The 18,463-nt window shown below is 37.1% G+C and overlaps 1 protein-coding gene across 1 annotated transcript in view; it reads right to left on the bottom strand.

Moving 5' to 3' along the window:
- The window catches only part of usp43a (ubiquitin specific peptidase 43a), a 123,766-nt gene that overhangs the window by 76,750 nt on the left and 28,553 nt on the right, over positions 1 to 18,463 (bottom strand). Inside the window, exon 3 of the mRNA XM_032563339.1 lies at positions 6,655 to 6,752. Coding sequence (XP_032419230.1) covers positions 6,655 to 6,752 — 98 coding nt within the window. The remainder of the gene's footprint in view (positions 1 to 6,654; positions 6,753 to 18,463) is intronic.

Here is an 18,463-nt window from a genome sequence, read left to right as displayed (position 1 = left end):
CCTCATGTTTAATTCTTTCCACAAATTTTCTTCCAAATTAAAATCAGGAGTCTGGCTGGACCAATCAAATCATTAATACTTCCAGTCAACATGTTGGTAAAATTAAAAGATCAATTCAAATCTAAATCTGCCATGGGAATGAATAATTTTGGGCTTGATTGTTTTATTGATAACTTCACACAACTTCATTCAAATTTTTTTTTAAAGACAAGTAAAAGAATCAAGCATTTTTACAAATAAAAACTGCAATACAAATATTCAATGTTTTAATGGTTTCAAATCTACTAAAATGTTCTCACATTGTTCCTGCAGTTTGATGTTCCTTTAATGAGTCGGAGTAAAGTGCCAAACTGCCAAAATTTGGACAATCCTTCACCTGTTTGCACACAGTGTTGGTTGATTTACATGGTTCTCTTACAAGGAAGTTTAATTTAACTCCCTGAAAATGGATTGAAACTAAAGGAGCGCAGTTATAGTAACGTTCTCTAAGCTACAAGTAGCATGTCTGCTAAATGGAATCCGTATCAGTAAAGTCAGTAACAGATGGTATTGTTGACATGTCTTGCTAAAGTGCTCTGACTTTGATTGCGCTCCAGCCGCGGTTTGTTGCATCAAAAGTATCAACATAATGAACAGAACAGGTTTAAAAAAAGATGGATAAATGATGCGCCTTACACCACCAGCCCTCAACCACACACCACTGGTGTGGGTTTCTTAATTAAAAAACATGTCTGCCCATGTGTGTTGCCCTTTAAGCAAGTGGCTGGCTGGTAGATTAATTATCAGCTTGTTAGACCCCCAGTTTTATTCATTAAAGAGTAGAACATCACATCACTACAATAATCCAATTGCTATTGTAATAATAACTATTACAGTAAAATTTTGTTATGAGCATTTGTACACTCCATAGCCAAACATACAATAAAGTGCAAGACTGTTTTTTTTAAATCCCTTCTCCAAGTCCCATAAACACCAACTATAAAATTGGCAGGTGTAGCAGAATTTTGTCTTTTCTTTTGATTTTAATTAACTGAAGGAAAACTAGTGTCATTAATGGATGAAAGAGTTTTGTGATTTTAAAAAGAATGGTTGTCAATACACTCTTTGTATCAAGTCAAAATAACAATAGTATTACTTAATGTTTTATTAGCAGCAGGAGGAGAGATTGGGACCATTTTTTACTGGATAAAAGGAGATAAATAATTTTACTTATATATATTTTTATTATAACTATAAGAGTTGAATTGTTCCCGTGACAATCTCACATTGATCCAAAACACAAATGTCTGTTTCATATTAAAATATTTAACTGGATCCATTGAAAGAGTTCTGTTTAAATTTTAAAAAAATATTCACTGTATACACACATTATATACCTTCAAATAAGAATATATAATATGTAATCTTCACTATTCACTCAAGCACAAGAACACCATGATCACTGAATCACCTTTTAGTACCTTTGGTTGTGAAAAGGTGCCAAGTCCTGCTGAAAAATGAAATCAGCATCTCCACAAGGCTTTTTAACTCAAGGAAGCATGAAGCCCTCTAAATTTTCCTGGAAGATGGTTGCGTTGACTGTGGGTTTTAGAAAACACAGTCTAAAATTTTCAACAGATTACATGGTACCAAAAATCACCACCAACTGTGGAAACTTCATTCAAGACTTTAGTCAATAGGGATCATATGCCTCTCCCTTCTTTCTCCAGAACTGATTACCACATAAAAAATTAAACAGTACTTATCTACCTCTAATTTCTTGTTTCTGATGCATCTTTTCCATGCTTCCACAGTTTTTTCTTTCACTCAACTTTCTATAAATAAACTTGGAAACAGCCAGTCTGCTCAAGATACCTTAACATATGTTTGGTCAGTTTGCTGATTAGGGTGTAACTTGAATTTCCAATCTTTACCTTTTCACAATATACTAATTTTTTGAGAAGGAATTTTGGCTTTTCATTATCCGTAAGTCATAAACATAACAATTATAAGAAATAAAGGCTTGGAGTATGTCACTATATCTGTAAAGAATTTGTACAACAGGTGAAATATTGAACTTTTTTAGAATATTCTTATACTTTTAGCTTTAAATATTTTTTAAAAAGTGAATATTTCAACCAGTGCATTAAGTGAATTGTGGTCCTCACTGAGCAGTGATTAAAGATCTGTGTGACTGCATGCCCTACGGAATCCAATTACTGCTACTCTTCTGAAAGGAGGAACCATTACCTTGCTTGCTCCAAAAGACAAATAGTAAAAGCATGAAGAGGAGCCCTTCAGTATCTCTAAATATAGCCGAAATTGTTTCTAGTGAGGATGTAAAAAGATCAGAGAGGCGGTGTGTGTGTCAGAGACAAGAAATAGAACAAAGACAGAGCAATACATTTTTAAGTGTTTGTGGAAGGCAAGGACAAGACATTTATATGAAAATTCACTATTATTGGGATGAGCAAATGAATTCTCAGCTGCTATATTCCAGTTATGTCTCAAGCACTCAGGCATGTGTAGTATAGCGAGGAAAACCAAAGAGAAAACACAAAGAGGGAAAAAAAGATGACACTCAAGATAATCTTCACTCTTACTTTAACACTCTGTAAACTCCCCAAAGAATAGGCTTAGTGCGAGTCTTTTCAATTAGCCAGTCTGAGAGCATCATGGGTATTTACGCTCTACAGGGATATGGGCCATCCCCAGACATTCGATCCATGATTGAGCAGACAGGGAAATGGATAATCACAGGAAACAAAGGTTGGTTAACCTAACACAGCTATCATAAACATCATAGTTGTGCCAGAGTCTGACCTTTTTCTTGATTGGCTAACAGGTTAATCAGCTGAAAGTCAACATGTGTGAGATAGACCAAACACGACAGGAAATATTCTCCAGGGTGACAGACTAACTGCATAGTCATTGCTATTTATCTGGTGAGATTTTCTCTTCTGTAAAACCCTGAAACATTGATGTGTTTTGAACAGGAAATGCTGTTTACTTCCATAGAGATGCATCGATCAGAGCTTTGAAAACTAATATGTGATCTTTCAAATTCAGCATGCTCCATCACAGTCCATTACAGAGAAAAAGTGGAAACCTCAAAGAAGATAAATTTGGGACAACTTTGATCTGATGTGTTCAGGTCTCTGGGTAGCTGCTGGCTGTACACATGGTCAGCAATAATACTCAGATAGGTTGTGAATTACACCACCTCCACCAGCCTGAAGTGTTGACACAAGACAGGATGGATCATCGCTGAAATTGAGACTCACTGGACCAGGCAACACCTTCTCCGTCTATTATTGTCCAACTTTAGTGATCCTGTGTGAATTATAGCACATGCTCTGTTTTTACCAGATACGAGTAGCACCTCATGTGTTTTTCTGCCTGCCTTTTTGCCCACACAGCTGGTACACAATGGATATTTTCTCTTTTTCAAATCATTCTCAGAGAAGAGGTTGTGGATAAAATTCCTGGCCAGACATTTCTGAAACACCCAGACTAACCCATCTGGCCCCAGCAAGAATGTCACTTTCTTGTTACTTAAGTCCCTTTTATTCCACATTTTAATGCTTAACACCAGCTATTCATCTTAGTAACATCCATTTGCCTGAATGCACTGATTTTGGTATTTTGATTGACTGTGCTGAAAACCACCTGAACAGATGTACGATGGACACCTGGTGTTTGTGGGCATTAGGGACCACATCATACTGCTAGATCCTCTATTTTAATAGCTCAAAAACAACATTTACTTTAATATGTATTAATGCACACAGTGGAAACAGTCTCACCATGGTCTTTCTTATCTCTGGTTTTTCTTAACCATGGTCTTTCTTATCTCTGGTTTTTCTTAACCATGGTCTTTCTTGGTGCTAATTGGCTGTTACAGCCAATTGGCACCAAGGGAAATAAAAGCAGCTAATTGACTGCGTTACAAGTGCCGTCCACAAGCATGACAAGAAGCATTGTGCTAAGATATTTTTACTTCCCAAACTCCATTGTCTTTCAAATATCTTGGATATGCTCTATGAAAAAAATCTGCTTTTAAAAATGTTTTTTTTAGTGTTTTATGCCTTTTTTCTTCCTTTTATTTGCTTTTAAATATCTCCGTAATACTAAAAATAGTCTTCAGCCCTCAGTAAAAGCTTCCCCACCGAAGAAAGATTCATTGTTTGAGTTTTTAAATCGACTGCTCGCTGATAATTGTTTTATATATTGTCTTTTGACTTAAATTTAAGAAAAAATATTTGTGTTTTTTCATTCATATGCTAACAGCACCCTCAACTTAAATTCAACGATCATAATTAAAGTGATTACAGTTTGCTTGGACCAAGTCATAATCAGAGTGCTAACGTTTAGTTAAGCCACACCTTAGAAATTTTTATATTTGACTCAAGTTTTACGTTTAAAAAACAAACTTGTTCAGCTGTACAGCAGTTCAGTACAGAGGAAATCAAGCATTTAATGTTGCAACTGTGGAATAAACTGAACCTACACATCAATCCAACTCTTGATGGTTTTAAATCTTATTTAAAAACGTATCTTTCCTCACTGGTTTTCAATACAGTATGAGACATGGAGTTGTAGGTGAGGGATTGTTGATTAGTTTGTCGTTTTGTACTTTGTTGTCATTTCTGTATAGGACTTTGGTCAAAGTTGTAGTTGTTTTTAAATGTGTTTTACAGATAAACTGGAATACTCAGATCTCAAGACCACTTTTGGGTGCATCTTTAGACTCAAATCCTTACTATGTTATGTCTGTTTGATCCACGTCATTTAAGGTGAACTTTTGAACATTGTGTTCTAGGCGGGAGAGGATCAAAAACATCCATGATATTACAAAAAGCATAGTGCAGAACGCGGGATCCATGACGGCAAGCGGGTGCAAAACTGTCTTTGGCTTACATCACTTACTCCTTTGTAAAATGGACCATGTGAAGCTGTACTATAAAAACATGTCTTACAGCCTACCAGGCAGATACATTGTTGCATAAAGCACAAGTGACCTGTGGTGCCCACTGGTAAGTATACTCATGTAAGATCCATTAGAAGACAGGCAGAGCCACAAAAACAGCAGAAAGTAGCACTAAACTAGAGATTACTGGACAAATTAAGGGGGGAGTATAATATAAAATCAACTTTTTTAAGCTTTATTTCATGTTACAATGTTATTACGTCATCAAAAACATACATGGAGTTTTTTAGTTCTTTCATGCCTGTTTGAGAAATCCTTGAGTCTCCGGGATGCTCAAGCACTTTCTCTCATAAAACACTGCCTATTTCCAAAAAGCTCCTCCTTAAAGCTGCAGTCATCAGCCGAGCTTCCGCCTCAGAGTTTTCCTCCCCCACACCTATTTCCACTCAGCTCCTCCAGACTAGTGGCACCCAGCAGTTAGCAAATGTCTGGTGGAACTGCAAGTCTGCTAAGCTCATCATAAAAACTACTTCTCAGTCCAACACTCCCAAGAATGGTTGTAGACAGTATAATGGAGATTGTTGTGATGACGTGCTGAAGGCGGAGTGTCAGAAAGAGCAGTAGCTTCTTAAAGAAATGGAAGCCCAATTTCAAGGCATAAAACTGTAAAGTTACATATCTTTCAAGTTATTTTTTATATACACAGCATTTTAATAACCAAAGGTAACAAGTTACTTGATTGTGTTATAAATGGCAATTTGTGCCTTGAAAATACATAATACCTATCCTTCCCTCCCTTTTCTAAAACTGCTTATCCCTCTTGCATAAAAGAAGAGAAATGCACATCTAATTTAAATGACAAACTAAACTTCCTGTGAATTAGAACTTAAAATTTGCAACTCATTAAAAAAAGGTTAACGGAAATCCTTATCCTCAAGGATGAAGCTAAATTCTCCATAGATGAAGGCAGCTGACTATGTACTGCAAGTGAAGCAAGGAGAGCCGGAGCTGTAGATAAATCCCATGGTCCTCCATAGGTCTGTCTGACCTATTTTCATCCATTCCCACTATGTCTGAATAGATATACTCTCTAATGGCATGTACTGCCCTACGCTTACTAAAAAAAAAATCAACCCTAACACCTTATCTACAGTACACAGCAAGCACCCTGAATAATTCATGAGATATCCAAGTTTTAAAAGTAGTCCTCCTTATTCTCACTTTCCATTCTTTTGCCAGAAACACCTACAGGCTGCAGAGGCGAAGCAACATTCTGTTTGATATTATTCTCAAAATATAACAAGTAAAAAAAACAAGGAGCATGTCTACAAGAAGTTCTGGAGTGTTTGAACACATGTATTAGGGATCCACCGATATGAATGCTGTTATGGTCAACAACCAACTATAATTGATATAGATTTTTCCTTTCAACACCAGAAAAAAGACCATACAGCTGAAATTGCTTCTCTGCCTCAGCTAAACACCCAATCCTATACTCCTAATCCTATACTGTATCATTATTACAGCCACATGCCCAAACAAACACCACATGGCCAACCACTCTCTTTTCCCTCCCAAAACATACACACAAACAGCAACACGATGGAAATAAACCTGGGTTGCTAATTTTGGCGCAGTTGTACATATGGGATCATAACCAGAATGTTACAAAAAATGACTAAAACCAGTCAATACTGATGCTAATGTAGATGTATCTCCCTGCTGTTTATCTCAGCAACACTCACCTGTACTGAGCCTGAAAGTGTTCTTGGACAAAGCTGTGGCGACCCCGAGGCTGCTGTGTGCTGGGTAAACTGGAAGGATTCTCTGACGCACTGGTTGCCTGTAGGCAGAAAGGTAGAGAAGTTGCACATTAAGGAAACAATCACTGTAGGAGACATTAGATGGTGAACTCAAGCTTGCAAGACAATGCTGTTGAATGCAAATGCACAAATACAGGCAAGTCAATGTCATTCTTTTTATCTATACAAATCCAGAAGCTAGCATTCTGTCTATATTACCTTTGTTTTCTCAAAATTAGAAAAAGGAAAATGCCTCACTTCCAAATCTTGTCCTCTCACAAATTTAGCATTAAATAAATAATTGAGGCCGATAATCTTAGATGAATAGAGAAGCAGACAGAATCTGTTGATTTTAAGATTGACCAGCCATAACTGCTGCCTGGTTGCTCAGAAAAATCTTCTTTTCACTCAAAGGTCACATGTGGAGTAGTAAACCATAGTGAATGTCTACCTCCAAAAAGTCACACCATAATTTTTACCCATCAAATTGAGCTAATTTTTAAATCCTATCTGTTATCTGTTATCATACCTACCAACAGGTCCAAGAACAACGCTCTTCAGTGTGGAAGTCATTTATACAGGAACAAGTATCAAAGTTCCCGAGGAAGCAGTAGTTAGAAGTTACTTAAAAATATGAATATTTTCAATGGAGGAATCCCTTCTGCTTTAATGGGAACTACTAATTTTACTCACTTTGTACGTTTGCAGTTTTGATTAATTACTATAGCTACACAATATCAGGAAAATATGCAAGTGTGCTATTGTTCAGAATTGCAATTTCAGTATTGCTGGTTATCATAAAACCCACATTTTTCAGATGTGTTTCCTTAGTTACCATGACATAATGTCCCCACCACACTTTCAGTTTTAGCAATAAAACCAAATCTGGTTTGGCTAATAAGGGACAGTTATAGTCCAGCCACCTGGCGAAATATGCAGTGAGTGCATAACATTTGAGACATGTCCTCCAAGTAATAATGTCTAAACAGTCCTCTGTGGCTGTGAGATACCGCACACTCATACTGTGAAGACGACTGCAATTCAGTATAGTTTCTGTTTTAATGCCCATCATTTTTAGGTAGGAGCGATTTACCTGAAGTTGACTCCAGCAGATACCAGAGCAGCTGAAAGGATTACAGAGTACTTGCTTATCTTTATCCTTTTAAACCTTCAGCCTGATTCTGTTATGTGACATTAAATTTGCAAATGCTGGCAGCATTTAGGAAATTCCAGAGTTAAGGTAAGGGTCTGCAATTTCTATTGAGTAAATAGAGAGACAAATATTTGCAGGCAGGACAACCATGCTGACATGGGTTTTAAAAAAAATCTGTTCTTAACCAGTAGCTGTAGAAGATGGTTTTAATACCTACAGTATTGTGCTAATGTCCACTGAAATAAAATAAAAAATAGTTGCACTGGACAGAACAAGTAGGAGATACTTCAAACATATCAAGAAATAAAATAACAATGCAAATCCCAAAAAATGAAAACAGCAATAGACTGATACATTTATGTTATTTCACCAACGCTGTTCCAGTGTCAAGCCATGGCTACAAAGGCAAAGAACATAGCTTCTCCAAGGTATACCTAACTTCATTTTTTTAAAAGTCACTGATACCTAAAATAGCTAAATTTGAGTCATCTTCACTCAGTAATAAAACTTCATCAAACTTCATCAAACGGTGTCGTCAGTGCAACCTGACAGCAATATTTGATCAATCACCTGGCCAATCTCCGATTAGCAACAGTCAAGAAGAAAATCGTCCAATTTCAGTCATCAGCCATTTTCTAGGTGCAATAAAAATACTAAATATAGTGTTTTATAAGATGTCAATGAAAATGAAATTTTCAGTGATAACAGATAGGATTTAAAAGTTAGCTAAATTTGATGGGTAAAAATGATGGTGTGACTTTTTGGAGGTAGACATTCACTATGGTTTACTACTCCACATGTGACCTTTGAAACTCATTATTCAGGGTGTTTTGTAACTTGGAAACTTGGACAACAGACACTAAAGTGTCCTACTAAAACCTTCTGTGTGACTCAGCACAGACACACCAAGGTACCAAGAACTCGTCTTGTCCTCCCTCTCTGGGGAACTGAGACCTTTTCTATTCGTCTTGAACCGTGTCCACAGAAAAACGACAATCTAACTTTGACAAGACTGTTCTTTTGTTTGGACAGAATCCAATCATTGCTGCATTAATTTTGAACAATAAGCTTCTTCTTTGCATCTGCATAAACTTCTCCAAGTATGACTAGCTTAAATACGTACCCAGGTAAAAAGGCACAAGGACCAAGAAACACATCTGGCTGTTCCCAAGCTTCCCTTCAGTTTTAGATTTGACCTCATGCTCGCTTTGATATGTGGCTCAAAGTGTTTTGACAGAAAAAATTTTTACATTTTCCGGGATTTATTTGTACAATATTAAGCGCAACAAAAGAGGATTTCAAGAAAACACAGCAACACTAAACGTCTTATTCAGGTGAAGTGCAACAGCCTCTGAACAAAATAAAATAAAATTTTAACCTTTATTTATAAAACAACTTCAACTAGCAACTGCATCTAATAGCCATTTCCTCTGCTTTCCTCCATGTTTCCACAACTTTTTACCCATCTTCTTCTAATTTCAATGTTACACAGAATTTAAAAAGACCAATGATTATAAAAAGCAACTTTTAAAATAAAAGGAAAAATCTTTATGTAAAAAGTAGTTATTGACACACCCCAAAAGTCCTCATAGTATCCCACTTCTGCAAACTGTCACCCATTGCATCAGGCAACATACCAACCGTCAGCAGCCATCTTCAAGGGCCAGATGATGTTAGGTTGGAAGGCTAACATGAACTTCTCAATGAGTTGAAATGATTTCTTATTCTCCAACTCTGAATTCCCCATGAATCTGTGCTCTGAGCGGTTTGAGGAGTCAAATATTTCTCCAGCCCAGCCAGGGGAAATGTTTTTTGCCCCAGATGCAGCCTTTGTCTGTCTGCTGGTGGGAGCTCAGATTCCCTCTGGATATCTCTGCACTCCAATTCCTACATGAAAACATATGCTAGTATCAAAGCCCCGCTGATTTCCCGAAGCACACACAGTTATGTGGACTGCTCCTGAGCATCCATCCCCATCTCACAGGGTTGGTCTAAAAGATCGGAAATCGATGCAACAGAGAAAAGGAAGAAGAAAGTAGTTTGTGTAGCTGGAAAGAACATATAAGATGAGATCCTTCATCTGGAGATAAAAAGCTTGATCTATAACTAATTGGGTGCAGATTTCAGTCAAAAAATCAACTTTTAATGGATTCTTAGAAAATATCTATGTGCAAAGAGAAAACAAAAAAGTGAACCTAATTAAAATTATGTGTCCGAGTTTCCTTAAACAATAGTAAAGTTACTCATTTAAACCTGCTGCATCCAGACTTTGGTTAATAAACTTTGGATGTCACTAATGGAAATTACAGCCTATTAGCCATAAAGTGTAATAGCTTTCAAACCACAGAGACAACCCTGTCATTGCTCTTAAGTCCTTAATGACAACAAATTTGGAACGTCTTCCATATTAAACAAGAGCGAATAAGAGATAAAATAAACGGTGGCCAAACAAAAAGATACAGAATCTGTTATCATCCCAAACCACATTTCCAATCAACATGTTGGCTCAGAAGGCATCACACATTCACCTTTCTGCCAGTCGCAGCTCTGAGTCATCCTTACACATTCAGAAAAAATGCTGCCCGCTCACTCACAAGCATCCGGGACTGAGTACTTATTAATAACTTGAATGCCACAACACTGATCAACACTTCTCACCTCATTTCACTAACTTTCTTTGCCACAAAGCAGAAGGAATTATATTTATTGCTTTGGCTAAAAACGGGAAAACAAAAAAAGATCCAAATAAGATGATGATGATGAAGCTGATGATGTTCGTTTTAATCCAACAAGGGCAAATCTGATATTTAGGAGGCAAAATTCAACTCACCTACACTCAAACCATAAGAGTCTGAGAAGATTTGCCAATAATAATAATAATAATAAACTGGAAAACCATGGTGTAGGATACAGGCAGTCCCAGATAGCATTACATGACAACAATAAACCATGAAATGGACAAATCCGGCCTTAATGTACTTACAAACATTAAGCAACTTCCAGCAGGCTGAGCGTGTCCAGCAATTATCCCTGCAGAAAACATGGCTGCCATTTAGTATATGTTATAACATCTTGGCACAAAGGTATCATCCCAGAAAATTATAATTGGCAAATGAAAAGCACAACATTCACCAATGAAAGTATTGATGCTTGTTAACAATCCATGTCAGCAGTAATATCTGAAACGCAAAATTTTACTTTTTTGCACTTGAGTGATTCAGTAATTCAGTAATTTTACACAAAACTCTTGACTCGAGAGTTTTGTTTTGAATTTTTCCTAATCCACACAGGTTCATCTTTGTATACATCCCTAAATATACACATTCTGAGGGTCCACATTATATCAAAAACTCTACAAATAGCTGTTTGGAAGATAACATTAACTTGCTTATGTAGTCCCTGTGATAGATTGGTGACCTGTCCAGGGTGTATCCAGCAAAAAAAAACAACTTAATATGACAATAATCAGCCTACTGGATGGAGTCTCCAATACTGTTTTCACCTGGCACAAATGATCAAAACCAAAATGCTGAAGCTAATTAATGAGAAACGGAGAAGGAAATTTTTTGATTTAAGGCAAATTGCCACTCCGTGATTTAGTAATATCTAGCAGCCTTAACATGGATAGGCAAGTTTGTTTGTAAGGCCTTAAGAACCAGCGTGATGTCCTTTATTTTCTTAGTTTTAGTGTAAACAGGAGCAGCAGCGGTTTGGATCAGTGAAAGCTGTCTGACTTTTCAGGGAGACCTGTGAAGACACTATTGCAGTAATCAATGCGACTAAAGATAATTGCAGGGATGTGTTTCTCAAGATTTTGTTGAGACATTTGACTTTTTATTTAGGAAATGTTCTTTAGGTGGTAGGAGACTAACTTTGTAAGTGTCTTTATGAGTTTTAAAGGTTCAGGCCAGAGTCCATTGCAATACCAAAATTCACTTGATTAAAATCCAGAGGTTTACAGACAATGGAAACTAAATAGGGCTGATTTTATCAATGATCACACCTCATTTTACACTATCACTGCCACCACAGCCTAAAAGCCACACACAATTGTACAGGACTGGTCTTCAAGAAATCTTGAAGTGTTTTTTACCTGTGCCAAGCAACACTGAGTAAAAATAGTGGGAAATGCAATTTCCTGTTTATGCTCAACGTAACTTTTTCAACCAAGACATTTCACACATAAGTCCATGGCGCTCTTTGTAAGGCCCCTGCTGGTTGTCAGTCCTCAGGTTTAACATTTTGCACCAGCCTTACAGCAGGGGCTTCATGGTGAAACTTATGTATCCATATTCCTTTCAGCATAGAAGTACATAAACATCTTCGGCAAAAAATGAGCGGAGACACATTCGTGGCAGTCTAACATTTTGCACCAGCCTGCACCAGCTCTGTCTGTGAGTTTTGGCTTCTTCAGCCGGTGAACTGCAGCAACCTTGTGCAGAACCAACAGATGGAAACAATCAAGATGTCGAGATCCAACATTTTTCCTTTGAACTTGTCAAAATTGAACTCGACTAACATGCAAGTATACTTTCAGTGGTGGGGATGCTGAAGTTTACAACAAAAGGTGGGACATGATGAAGGAACAAACATAAAAAAATATTGTTATTGCCATGTTCAGCAGTAGTGTTAAAATTACATGTTTTCATTACATCATGCAGTCCTATTTGCTCAGTTATTTCACTGGGGGGGAGGGGTTATGCATGAACTTGAGCTAAAAAGTCTATTCTTGCAAGTGTGATTCCAATCTTACCTAATTATTGTTGTGTGGTGGATTTACTTCATGATTCCTTCTATTCAGAAAATTCATCTCAGAGACATATTAAAAAGGTTCTAAGTTCAAAATATATATTCTCATTCCCACTTTGCTATGAAAGATGCCAGCTTAAAAGGTCAAAAGTATTTATGTTAACCTCTAGTTAAAAGCCAATAGTTGACATACAATGATGTGTTGTCAACCCAGAACTATATAAAATATGAATTATTGATTGAGTAGGTGACAGAAGTGCATGTTTATGTTGCTATGATGTGTACGCAGCTTCTGTCTCTGTACATTTTTGTTTTCTGAAACTGTGTACCCCAGTTTATGCTCAGTGAGCTCCTGGGAATCTGTCAGTGGAGTGGAAGTAGTCAGCTCCTGGTAGCAGCTTGATGCTGTCAGTCTCCAGCAGGATAAGCGATGATGTCTCCTGCAGAGCATGTGAATTAGACGAGCCGATGTAGACATAACTCCTGGCTGCTAAAGGAAAAGCAGTCAAATCACCCTCTTGGTATTTAGAGACGATGCAGCATCAGTAAATCTCTGGTAAAAGACAGCATGCAGTGTATGAGCAGGATTTTTAAAACAAAGGCACTCTTCCATTTGAAGTTATTAACAACCAAATACTAGACCCCAAATATGTAATTATTTGAAGGGTTGGTAATTAATTGCTCTTTGCATTGATCTTGTTTTTATGAAGTAGAAATGTCTGACACAAAGAGAAACTTTAGTAGTTCCAATAAATTTTATTAATCACTGAATGAATAAGTGGTCATAAACCATTTGTATTATGATGATTTACAACAAGTTCTACCCCAAAGTATTGGAAACTGGAATGTTGTGGATTTTATGAAGTGGTTCAGTCATAATGATCTAAATGCACTACAATGAAATTGTCCTCATAACATTAAACCGATATTTTATATTTTACAGAACAGGAATTCTCTCATTTAGTTGTATATTCATAACTGTTTAACCTCTCTGTGTCACTCTGTACTGTCACTGCATTAATAATTAGTTCTTATTTAAGATAACTGTTAGCGGCATAGTGATGCAATTAGGTTTACTGATTTATCTTGAACATATATTACGTTTTTTATCCTCACCTAATTTCTAAGTGCTTGTTACGCTTTTTAAAAAACTGTAAGTTTATATAAACAAACTGTTTTTTTAAAGAATCTCTTTCCAGTGTTAACCAGTTTGCTTGAAAACGTTTCACATCTCATCAGAAAAGCTTCTTGAGTTCTGATCATTAGCTACATTTTGAACTAGACATGATCAGATCCATTTTTTCGTAAGAACTAATAAATATCTCTTTATCTTAACGTCAAAAGGAAGCTATGTTAGTAGTAGTTACCAACTGTAGGTTTGACAGTGCCTAACATCTTGACTCTGGCTGTATTCTTTGTGAAACAGATTTTATTTTCACAACAAAGCAATTGTGTTTTTTCTACACCTCTATTATAAATCACAGAGTTTTATGCATTCAAAGTAGGAAGTCAGTGGTATTAGGGAATATTTTGGGTAAATTTTAAAGTCCTTTGTATCCCAGAGATAATCTACTGACCGACAGGACTGTTTGAAGCATATTAGTACCATATTGCTTCCCCTCCCCCACCTGTTGCCTGATGGCTGGCATAAAGCTGCCTCACTTTACTCTTACTTGTAAGAAAAATAAATTTGCCAATTTAAAATCTCTATGGTAACAAAAAACTTGAGCTAATGGTGTAAAAGTTGTGGGACCACCACATATTAATTATGGTAGCATTGTTTCCCAGCAGACTAACACCCTCAACACACAGCTTGTTCGTTGTTCGCTTGCTACCAAATTTAGAAAATTTAAGAAAATTACAATATGTCTATGCTTAGTTTTACGCATCAGAATCCCAATAGCTAATTGTAATATTGTTGCTTCACAGAACTAACTAGGCACCCTTAAATAACTTGAGGTTGAATAAGGGAGAGGAAACAAATGGAGAAACAACAGAGCGAAGTCCAGACTGACTCAGAGAGAGATAAGGGAAAGCATTCCAGAGGAGGGGAGGAATGAAAGAAATGCTGTCCGCGCAGTAAACCAGCTGAGTCACCTTTATTCTTTCAACTGGGGGCAGCTGCTAATTCGGCCCATTCAGACCTGGCTTATAGAAACAAGGCGAGCTGGGAGATAACGGTGGAAACCCCACATGCACACCCAGCCCTGCTCCTCTGCCCTCTTCCACTCATCAGCTTTCTCTCCTCTTTGTTTCATTAACTTGTGCCGCTTCATGTGTCTTTCTCCTGACAAATTGATGAAACTTTATTCACGGTTTCTCATTCTTTTGTTGCCAAAATGCAGCTTCAAAGCATCTTTCTCTGATCTCAGAACTGCCCCCTCAGGGCGCTACGTGCACCCACTTCATTTTAAACGGTGCCAAATGCAGCCGGCCAGCCTCGTCACTCTGTGGCTGTTACTATGGCGATGCTGGCGAGCCTAAACAGAAGCAGCACAGAAAAATAAGCAGCCTCGGACAAGAGCTAGAGGCAGAGATCCGACGGCCAAATCTGGTTTGGCTGGAGTCATCTCTCTTTCCCTTTCTCTCCCGTGTGTTTAATCTGCATGCTGGAGGTGTTTATTCCTCAGCAAATATTGATTTAGAGAAATAAAGGAGTTGATGTCACACGTTTAGAAAGAAAGGGGGAGAATTTATCACTTCTACAGAGGATAGGCCCTGTATGGCTGTTTGTGCTCTCTCAGGAGGCAGGGAAGCATGACGATCATCACTGCCAGAAGCGTTGGACCCATCAGAAAAGAAGCAGCACAGCTGATTGGTGCCTGGCATCCGGCAAAAGATTGAGAGAGATCATGTGCAAAAGAAGAAACTGAGAAAACTCTAAATTTAAACTAGCAAAAATCCCCCACTAGGAGAAATAACGTTTGGCCATTGACAATTTATACTCACTTGAACCATAGCTGAAGATTTTTGCTGTATGTTTAAAGTCTCTATATAAGAAATGGAAACTTACAATTAAGGTTTCATATACTCATTTATGCAAACGTCAATTTTGGGAGTTTAACTGATTTATTGAAAATGTTCCTCTGGGGGTTGGACTATAAGAAAAAAAATACAATTTTAATTATTTTTAGCTTAAAGTCATTGAGGATCTTCTGTAATCCACAAAGGGTCTAAGTTATGGATTCAGGCTCAAATATATAAATTCACCACTTATATTTGCTTTAATGTCTTGGTCACCATGAACTGTAACAGTTTCATACCAGATCACTCTTTTTGGAAGAATTCATAGGGTTCATGTAACCTGGGTGGTTTTTGTTAAGAGCTGCACAATCTAAAGCATTGCAACTGTCATCGCAACATCACTGTGCAACATCGCCAAAGCAAAGGACAGCTTGGACACTATATTTGGTAGGTTATAATGATCAAGGTGATATGATTTCAAACTCAAACAAGTTAAAATACTTGTCCATTTGGATGCATCTGGCCCACATATGATACAGATCTTAGTGATAAAAATGGTAAACAATCAGAAGCTCTAGTGATAATGAAAAACAGAAAGAATTGAGGAAAATGTGGATGAAGCTCATTCACCACCACAATATAAAAATATATCAAAATTTTATATTCCCTAATATTGTGCAACCGCAGTGGCTTCCTGGCACTGAGCTTGCATTTCAGCATATATGTTTAGTAGAGTAGAGGTGTGGATTTCAGTGTTATCCACTCCAAACTATCTTTAGGATCATTATCCTGGTGGAACATCTGCACTTTGTCCATAACGTCCAGGACTTTGAAAGTCGTCTTCCTCCACCATTTAATCTGCTTTTTGCAATGCACCAGTACAACAGGCAGCAAAATAGTCCATCAGTATGATTATGCGGACACCAAGCCCAACAACTGCTACACCGCAATTAGGTTTGATAGCTTTATTGTTTCATTGAAGTCATAAAAGTCATAAATTTCTTCCCAAAAATGGAAAGGTCAGAAACCAGAACATAAATAAACTCTGATAGATTAAACACCACAGAGCAAGCAATAATAGAAGACTCAGATCTAAATTTTAACAAGCATATGAAGTCTATCAATAACCAGATGGCTACTTTAACATTTTGTGTCCAACAGGAAACAGAAAAAAAAACAACATACTTTCATTTGTAACAACTTAGATTAGTGTAATGGTATCTATTCAGGTCTCCATAAAACAATGAAGGAACAGCTTCCACTCTTTAAAAGTGCCCAAAATCAGAAAAATGGATCACATTACACCAGTCTTTAAATCACTGCAGTGAATCAGTGTTTGCAAAAGGACTGCAGCTTAGCCATAAAGGTCACACAGAGCTTTATCATTTCTATCATGTCTTAATTTTATTTTTCTGCTGTTATCTGATGCTTTGCTCATGTTTTGATGTATTTGTTGTATTTTATCTCCTGTCCTTCATTGTTTGCAAAGCACTTTGTATTGCATTACTCATATACACAAAGTAAGCCAAAGAAATCTGCATGCCTTCACCTCGAGACTTCTAATCATTTGTTTTGTCATTGAGCCAAATAACTGAATCCTTACTTTGTCTTTAAAAAACAAAACAAAACAACATTTCTCTAGGAGAAATTTGATCCCTCTATGAGGGAAGCTCCAAACTCCAGTCAAGCTAGAGAATAGATTGTGCAGCAGAGATTTTTTTTTTTTTCATATTTGGCATGCACTCAGTCCAACTTGATGCTAAAAAGATCTTTTCGACGCCTTCTAGTTGATCTGGAGCCTTTGTGGTCCTGGGTTGTTAGGGTTGTTCAATTAAGTTTAAGCCACTTTATATAAGTGGGCTTGGGTTGGACATTTAAGACTTGGACATGAAAAGACAATGAAATTTATTCATACCCCTGGAAAATTAAATTTTAATAATTTAATAATTTTACCAATATGTTTCTTCTGACAAGAAATAATAAATCTCCTGGTAGGGGGTTTAGGGTGATGGCAGATGTAAATATCTGGAGCTCCTCAACAAAGTAATCAAAATGCCAGTGGAAAAATGCAAAAAGCTGCCCAGCGGTTCTAAAAATGTTTGATTGCTATAAAGTTTCCCGCTGACTACTGAGAAGGCTATTCTTTCTTTTTTTAAGCTATCGCATTGTCTTTTAAGAGACGGCCATCTCATTTCCTATTAGAAGCAAACTTCCTGGTTGAATCAATTGAACCTAAATCAGAGGTTTGAATCAGTTGGGGCTCAAAAAGAATAAAATTTCAAATTAACCAATTTATATTGGTTTATATTTTAGACGTCTGGTGCATCTAAAATAAAAGTGTACAGATGAACTCTACCAAGCTTTCAGCATGCCTTCCATTCAAGCTTTAACAGCTTTCGCTATAATGATCCACTGGTAAGAACAAAACATGCTTCTTTAATTTGATGGTTTATATTTTATGTAGTTCATTAGCATCCATGTGAAAACAGGCTTTTTTAAAATGTTTCCCTCACACTACAGTGAGAAATTATACTACTGTTAGTGTCTAAAGGGGCTTTTAGTTTGAGCCACACGTCTGGGTCAGTTTTCTAAAATCCTTTATCCCTCTGAAAAATCTGTCACACTGGCACATTAGCACTTAAGCTGTAGTAAAACCTTAAAAAAAACAAAAACTATGAGCACCAACAGAGGTAGACACACAAAATGCAGCAGAGGAGTAAATACTATGGATATTCCTTTCTAAATATCACCTGTGCAATTCCTTTAATGGTTGCAGATCTTTGTTTGCATTGTTTTGTGATAAATGTGAAACCAGTGCAGAGACAGGTGAGAGGAACAGGTCCGACTGCATAGCAGTGACAAGTCCTGTTTGACAGGAAGACACAA

This window comes from Xiphophorus hellerii, chromosome 5 (genome assembly GCF_003331165.1).
Source record: "Xiphophorus hellerii strain 12219 chromosome 5, Xiphophorus_hellerii-4.1, whole genome shotgun sequence".
NCBI lineage: Eukaryota > Metazoa > Chordata > Actinopteri > Cyprinodontiformes > Poeciliidae > Xiphophorus > Xiphophorus hellerii.
This window is presented reverse-complemented; position numbering and strand designations above follow the sequence as displayed.